The sequence below is a fragment of the Candoia aspera genome, chromosome 1 (genome assembly GCF_035149785.1).
Source record: "Candoia aspera isolate rCanAsp1 chromosome 1, rCanAsp1.hap2, whole genome shotgun sequence".
Classification (NCBI taxonomy): Eukaryota; Metazoa; Chordata; class Lepidosauria; order Squamata; family Boidae; genus Candoia; species Candoia aspera.
Genome location: NC_086153.1, coordinates 295,297,410 through 295,303,713, shown reverse-complemented (window position 1 = coordinate 295,303,713; position 6,304 = coordinate 295,297,410). Strand labels below are relative to the sequence as shown.

The window sequence follows — 6,304 nt, the reverse complement described above, 5'->3', positions numbered from 1 at the left end:
TGGCGTTTGGCGTGACGAAGCTTTCCGATACATTTCCACCAATAGCGAGGCGAAAGAAATGATCAACATGGCGGCACTAGCGGCGTTTGGTTGTTTTAGGGTGCTGAGGTCTTGCAGGCGGAGCAGGTGGGATTTTTCTTTGTGTGAGGGGTTAACTACAATATTCCCTCCAACCTTGGTGAGATGGTCATGGGGGGAAGGGTTATTTGTTTTTCAATATTTCACATCGTGCAGGCAGCCTTTCCAATTTGTGAGTTCTTTAGCAGTCTAGATGCATCCCTAGGAAGGACTTGGGCATTTTTCCCCCTGCTGAACCCCAATGGTCTGGCTTTTCACTTCACAACCGTACCTTGGGGGCGGGGGGGGGGAACCTCAGGCATAGAAATACTCTTGTTTCTTAACGGAAGCAATTATTAGGGGGAAGCAAAGCAACAGCAAAGACCATCTTCGCTGAATTAGTGCATAATTTTGGACAGAAAGAAACAAAATCTAGTTTTAACGTCATAATAGCAGCCGATAAAATGGCATAAAGGTTTAAAGGATCCATAAAGGTTTAGCACTGTAGTTAAGCCTTCTTGAAGACCCAGGCTTTTATACTGCAATATATATGTTCTGCTGTGTAGAAAATTTGATTAGACAAAGTAGCATTCCAAGCTGTGCATTCCAAGCAATGCAAAGTAGCATTCCAAGCTCTGGTATTATAGTGTGGGGAAATGTAGATGCAATAAGACGTGAAAGATACTAAGTAATCAGCTCTCTTGTACCTTAACCTTTAGACAAAAATATTAATGCAGTTATAGTTAATTCCTTCTTTTACGTAGTTTGGTACTGCCAATTCAATGCCTTGAAAAGTTAAGTCTTTGTTAAGTTAACAAAGCAAGTGCAACGTTGTTAGGCACTTCCCTTTTACAGTTTTTTTTAAACAATGCAATCATTCAGCACAATGTTGCATTTTCTCTGGCCATCTAAAATGTTTGGAATACCAGAAATTTGCTTCCATTATGTCTAGTAAAGGTCATTCTCTCATTTGTGTATTTCAGATCTGTTTCTATGCTTATTGGTTTTTAAAAATGAAGTGAAATCAGTGGTAGTCCTTTTAGTGTCAATGTTCTAGACAAAGTACAGTACAAATCTTAAATCTGTGGTGAAAGGAAGTCTATATACTGAGCTGTAATAATATTACCTCACAGAGCAGGTGTCGTGTTTTGAAACAATGAATAGTGCAGGGAATCACAAAAAATGTTAAGAAAAATTGAAAAGCAGCAGATGAAACTAAGCATTTTTTGTATTATTAACCTATAGGTTTCACTGTCTGAAGATTGTATTGAGGCCAAGAGCATAGCAGAGTTCAAGCAAGATTCAGGCATATGGATAATGACAGCAGCACAGTAGAAGAAATAACTGTAGATTGTAGTTTGGTTTTTGATGCACCTGAGGTTGTCCAGTGAGAGAGAACAGATAAAAATAACCACTGCTCATTTCAGTCAATAGTATACAATTATCTCTCTAATGTTTATAGGCATCTGCTTTTTTATTTCAGGAAAACCATTAAAATTGTGATGAAATATTATAAGCAACAGCTTGTCCTCCTATCACGGATATTGTCACAATAAATTTCATAGCTGTTGAAAAAAAAATAGCTATGACTTCCCCTGAGTTTACTTACAAGGCAAATAAGCTCACCAATACTTAGCTAGAAAAAGCCTTCTCTATGGAATGAATATAGAAAGAAGAACTTAGAAGGAAATGCATAAAATGAATTCACCCCTTGGTTACACACAGTCCTTTGATCACTTGTTCCCAAACCTAGTGATGTTTAACTTCTGCTTGAACATCATATCATTGAACAGAGCAGCTGGGATTTAAAAAAATGTACTCAGAGTACAGTAATTTTCTCAGCTTCTCAGCAATTATTTTCTCTTGCCTAAAGTGAAAGGATCCTTGCCTCAACTCCTTCTCCCTTTCCTATTAAATAGATGGCTAGCAAACAAGGGGTTCATGACATTGGCTTTCCTTCCTTCTTTCTCATACAGGTTTGATGAAGACACGCAACCCCCCACAATCTGACAGCATTTCTTAGGTCATCCAAGGAGGGAATTTATTTTGCATACAGTGGAAATGGCAAATATCATGATGCCAACCACATGACGTATGCACTTGCATCTGATGTCAGGATGCTAGTATAAAAGGCTGGGGTTTGCATCACAATGAATGTTTCATCATTTTTATCATCAGAGTTTTTATCAGGTGTCTGTGCATCAAAACAGTGTCACTGATGCTTTTTAAGGGTCCACAACTTTCATACTTCAGGCTGTGGTTCCAGCAATTCTAGTCTCTGCTTGCTAGCTGACTTTGAGGTTTCAAGCTTCTTGTTTGTATTTGTCTTATCTCCTTTCTTCATGACTTTTGTGCTGTCCCCAATTTTTGTTTCACCAATCTAATTTTTTTTTGCCTAATAAGGACATTCTGTTCTTATCTTTTCCACGCAGCTGTTCTCTTGCTATCTGGCATCTAATGAGAAGCCCATTCTGTGCCATGCAAAACAGAGCTTGTATGCCAAGGATAAGAATACAGTGGAAAACATCCTCTGCCTCTGGAGAGACCCAGAGTTATTCTAGTGATGGGCAGATCTATCTCAGTGAGAGCTGTGTGAAGGTATGACTCCCTGGAAGTCCCCAGTCCCTATGTAGTCATTGCATGCCTCCAGAAGTGCAGTACAGACTGCTGTTTGCTGTGCCCATGTGGCACACTGTGTATGAATCTGTCATAGAGAAATGTATATGTAAAGTAAATGTATATTTGACTCAATCCAAAGGGTACAAATTAAAGGTATGCAATATTTGGATCTGAAAGCAGCAAGGATTCTCTGGATTTTTGCATGGGCAATTGTCCTTTGCTTCTTAATAGAGTAATGCCTTTTCTGAGGCTGCAGAGACTCAGGAAAATAATGGTTTTAGGTTAACTGGAATACTTATTTTCCTGAGCTGCATGGCTTATTTCCTAGTTCTGCCAGGACCAGTTTTATCCCCTTATGCTTTGAATTAGATCCACCATGGCTTGGATTTCATTGCATTTTACATTTATTGATTATTGGTAGTATTTATGATTTTATCGAATTTTAAATTGTTTTTATTGTGAACCACCCAGGGTCCCCCGTGTGGGGGAGATGAGCGGTGATAAAAATCTGATAAATAAATAGATAAGTTCTTGCCCGCTTTGGGTCTAAATACTGCATTGCACACCTTAAGTGTGAATTATTTTACTGCATCTCCATAACCTGTAAACATTCGGGAGATGTTATTGGCTACTAATTTGCCTGGCATCGATAATAGAGAACTAGGATTTTGGTGGAGGGTGTGGGAATGTTGTATTTCAAGAACCATTTTGAGATACATAGCCATCCTGCTCCACTTTGGATGCTGAATGGAATGCACTGTGTAACATAGCCACAGCCTAAACCAGGGTTTCTCAACCAGGGTTCTGTGAAACCCTAGGGTTCTGTGAGAGGTCACTAGGGGTTCCCTGGCTGATCACAATTTGTTTAAAAAATTATTTCAAATTTGGGCCACTTCACATTAAAGAGTTAAGTTTCATTCTTTATTTTTAGTTTAAGATCACTGTTAATGCATATATACAGGCCTATACACGAAATGAATATAATAATTTTGTAACTTCTGGCCTATATTTCAGCCTGAATGTGCAGGGGATTCCGAAGGCCTGAATAATATTTCCAGGGTTCCTCCAGGGTCAAAGGTTGAGAAAGGCTGGTCTAAACTATGTATGTAACTATATGAAACTCCGTGTAATTATGTGTAACTAGTGTAACTATTTAATTTGTAGGATAATTACAATCTCCAAGGAGACAGGTTTCAAAACCTTTGTTTTAGCAGAGACAAAGAAAAATAAAGTTAAATATAGTACTGCATGCTTAAGAATAAATAAGAATCTTGTTACACTTTTACAAATCAAAGAATAGTCTGAGGAAGTATAGCCTTTAAGGCTGAGTAGTTTGGTATAAGAATAGATGTTTATTGCACAGTATAAACTGTAAACTTCTCTTGGTGTGTTCTCTCAAGCAAAGTGCCTTAACATACGTGAATAAGCTACGGTACATCTCATTCACCTTTTCCTAATTTCTTTAACTACCACAAGGGTTTAATTCAACTGATAAAACAGAGGAAAAAGTTAGGCTTGTTTTTAGTTGGAGCCAATGAAGGATTAGACAAGTTGATCCTGAGATTTGTTGCTACAGTATACTTTTACTTACTGGATAAGGCACACAGCACATGTGGCAAAAAAAAAAAATGCTGCCAGTCTGACTGGTGTAATTTCAGTATCCATTCTGTACCTGGACTCTGTTTTTGTGCTCACCATCCTTTGAAGCCATTAATAGTTTAATGTAAAATTCAAATGGGTAATAAACATTGTTCACAAGAGTTTGTCTTTCTGTATTGACAGAGGCTGTTGGAGATTGCAGAAGGGTCTGAGTTTCTCAGGCTGCAGGTAGAAGGAGGTGGCTGTTCAGGTTTCCAGTACAAATTTTCCTTGGATACAGTTGTCAATTCTGATGACAGGTGAGGGCATAGATTTCACTGTGTGTGACAGATGAGAGAATTATAGAACTGTGGACAAAGAAGGATGGTGGCGGAATGACAATTCCATTGCCCCCAAATTCCTGTTTTACTGTTTTCTACTGTTGGATGTATACATATCATTTCCCAGGTTTCTAACATCAGATATTTAGTTACAGTGGTGTGAGTATTGAACCTGGGTCTCTCAGAGCCAAGTCCCTACACAACCATGGAACTCATTGGATGACTTTGGGCCAGTCATTCTCTCTCAGCCTAACATACTTCACAGGGTGGTTCTTTGTGAATAAAATTGGGTGGAGGAGACTCCATCTAAGTTGCTTTGAGCTCTCTGAAAAAAGGCAGGCTAAAAATGCCTTTATATTATTATAAAAGATTTATTTCTAAATGTACATCTTGTTTTCTCTCTCATCTAGAGACTCAAAGCAATTAATAAATTAAAAATAATGCAAATGCATAATCAAATGATAAAATTTAGGCGATTGGACAAGATTCCTAAAAGAAGATTTCCAGTCTCTTCCTGAAGGTTTGTTTATACATGAACTAGAAACAAAACTAGATTATCTTGGATTTGTGCAAATACCATGACATGTTGTCTGTGCTCCTTTTCCAGAGTTTTTGAGCAAGACGGTGCCAGAGTGGTTGTGGACGTGGACAGCCTAAGCTTTGTGAAAGGTGCAATGGTGGACTTCAACCAGGAGCTAATTCGCAGCTCGTTCCAAGTAGTGAACAATCCACAGGCAGAACAAGGTTGTTCTTGTGGGTCATCTTTCTCAGTTAAGCTCTGATCAAACTCCTCCATGTGGACTGAAGGATGAAGAAAAGTTCCTTTTGTTGTTGTTGCCTATTCTCCAGTTGGGCTGAATAGCTGGTTTAGTCTGTTGTACCCTATTGTGAAAGAAACAACCTTAGGCAAGAATCAGTCAAGAACTGATTCATCCATTTGGTGTCTGTGAATCTCCAAGTCTTTGCTTTAGAGGAAGGATGGTGAGGGCAGATCTGGGCAAACAGCCTCTGTTGTGATGTCATGTACTATTTATTAAAATATTTTCTGATTTTTAATTTTAAAATCTTGCAGTTGTTTGCAGTGCTATATAATGAGGTTGTATGAACGTGATTTGCATAGCCAAGGAAGGCTTCTATTTGAGGCTGAACTGAGGCTGAGCATGCCTCTTCTCATGGATGGATACCATGCCACAGTATGTGATAAAACATTACTTTCCATGGAAAAAGATAACCCCCCTAAATTGTGCAAGTCTTTAGGGTTGTTAAAATAACAGTAACATAAAAATAATCCCTGGGCTATGTATGTAGTGGTTAAAGCTGAAGTCTCCTCCCAGCAGTAGAGCCTACTGAGTGACTTTGGGCCATTATTTTCTCTTGGCCTACCTCACTGGGGTTTTGTTGTGGAGGTACAATAAGGGGACACTTCTATATATGATTATATATGTGCATAAAAATCTAAAGCCTTGGAAACGGTGCTGATCCTGTTATAAATGACGGACAGGAACTGGAATAAATTAATGCATATTTTGTGATTCAGTTTGTCTTTTCCTGGGTTTATCCGTGGCCAAAGGTTCCTTCAGTTGCCCAGGATACTGCTTGAATTTCTGGTTGTATATTATACATACCAAAGTGGACATATCGGAAACTGCCACATGGATGTATCCTAAATATAATCACCACACAAGTTGTCCAACTCAAAAGTCTTTTCT

General features: G+C 38.6%; 1 protein-coding gene across 1 annotated transcript; it reads left to right on the top strand.

The window, feature by feature from the left end:
* Positions 1-5,659, top strand: ISCA2 (iron-sulfur cluster assembly 2). Its single transcript, XM_063290108.1, has 4 exons — positions 1-126; positions 2,490-2,655; positions 4,459-4,574; positions 5,203-5,659. The coding sequence occupies exons 1-4, from the start codon at positions 59-61 to the stop codon at positions 5,375-5,377; spliced, it is 525 nt and encodes a 174-aa protein (XP_063146178.1). The 5' UTR covers positions 1-58; the 3' UTR covers positions 5,378-5,659.
* The last annotated feature ends 645 nt before the right edge of the window (positions 5,660-6,304 follow it).

What these genes read in the sequence shown, in the direction of transcription:
- ISCA2 (XM_063290108.1), top strand. Translation starts at nt 59, where the DNA reads ATGATCAACATGGCGGCACTAGCGGCGTTTGGTTGTTTTAGGGTGCTG. An exon ending in AGGTCTTGCAGGCGGAGCAG is followed by an intron (nt 127 to 2,489) that starts GTGGGATTTTTC and finishes TTTTCCACGCAG; the next exon opens with CTGTTCTCTTGCTATCTGGC. An exon ending in GTTGTCAATTCTGATGACAG is followed by an intron (nt 4,575 to 5,202) that starts GTGAGGGCATAG and finishes CTCCTTTTCCAG; the next exon opens with AGTTTTTGAGCAAGACGGTG.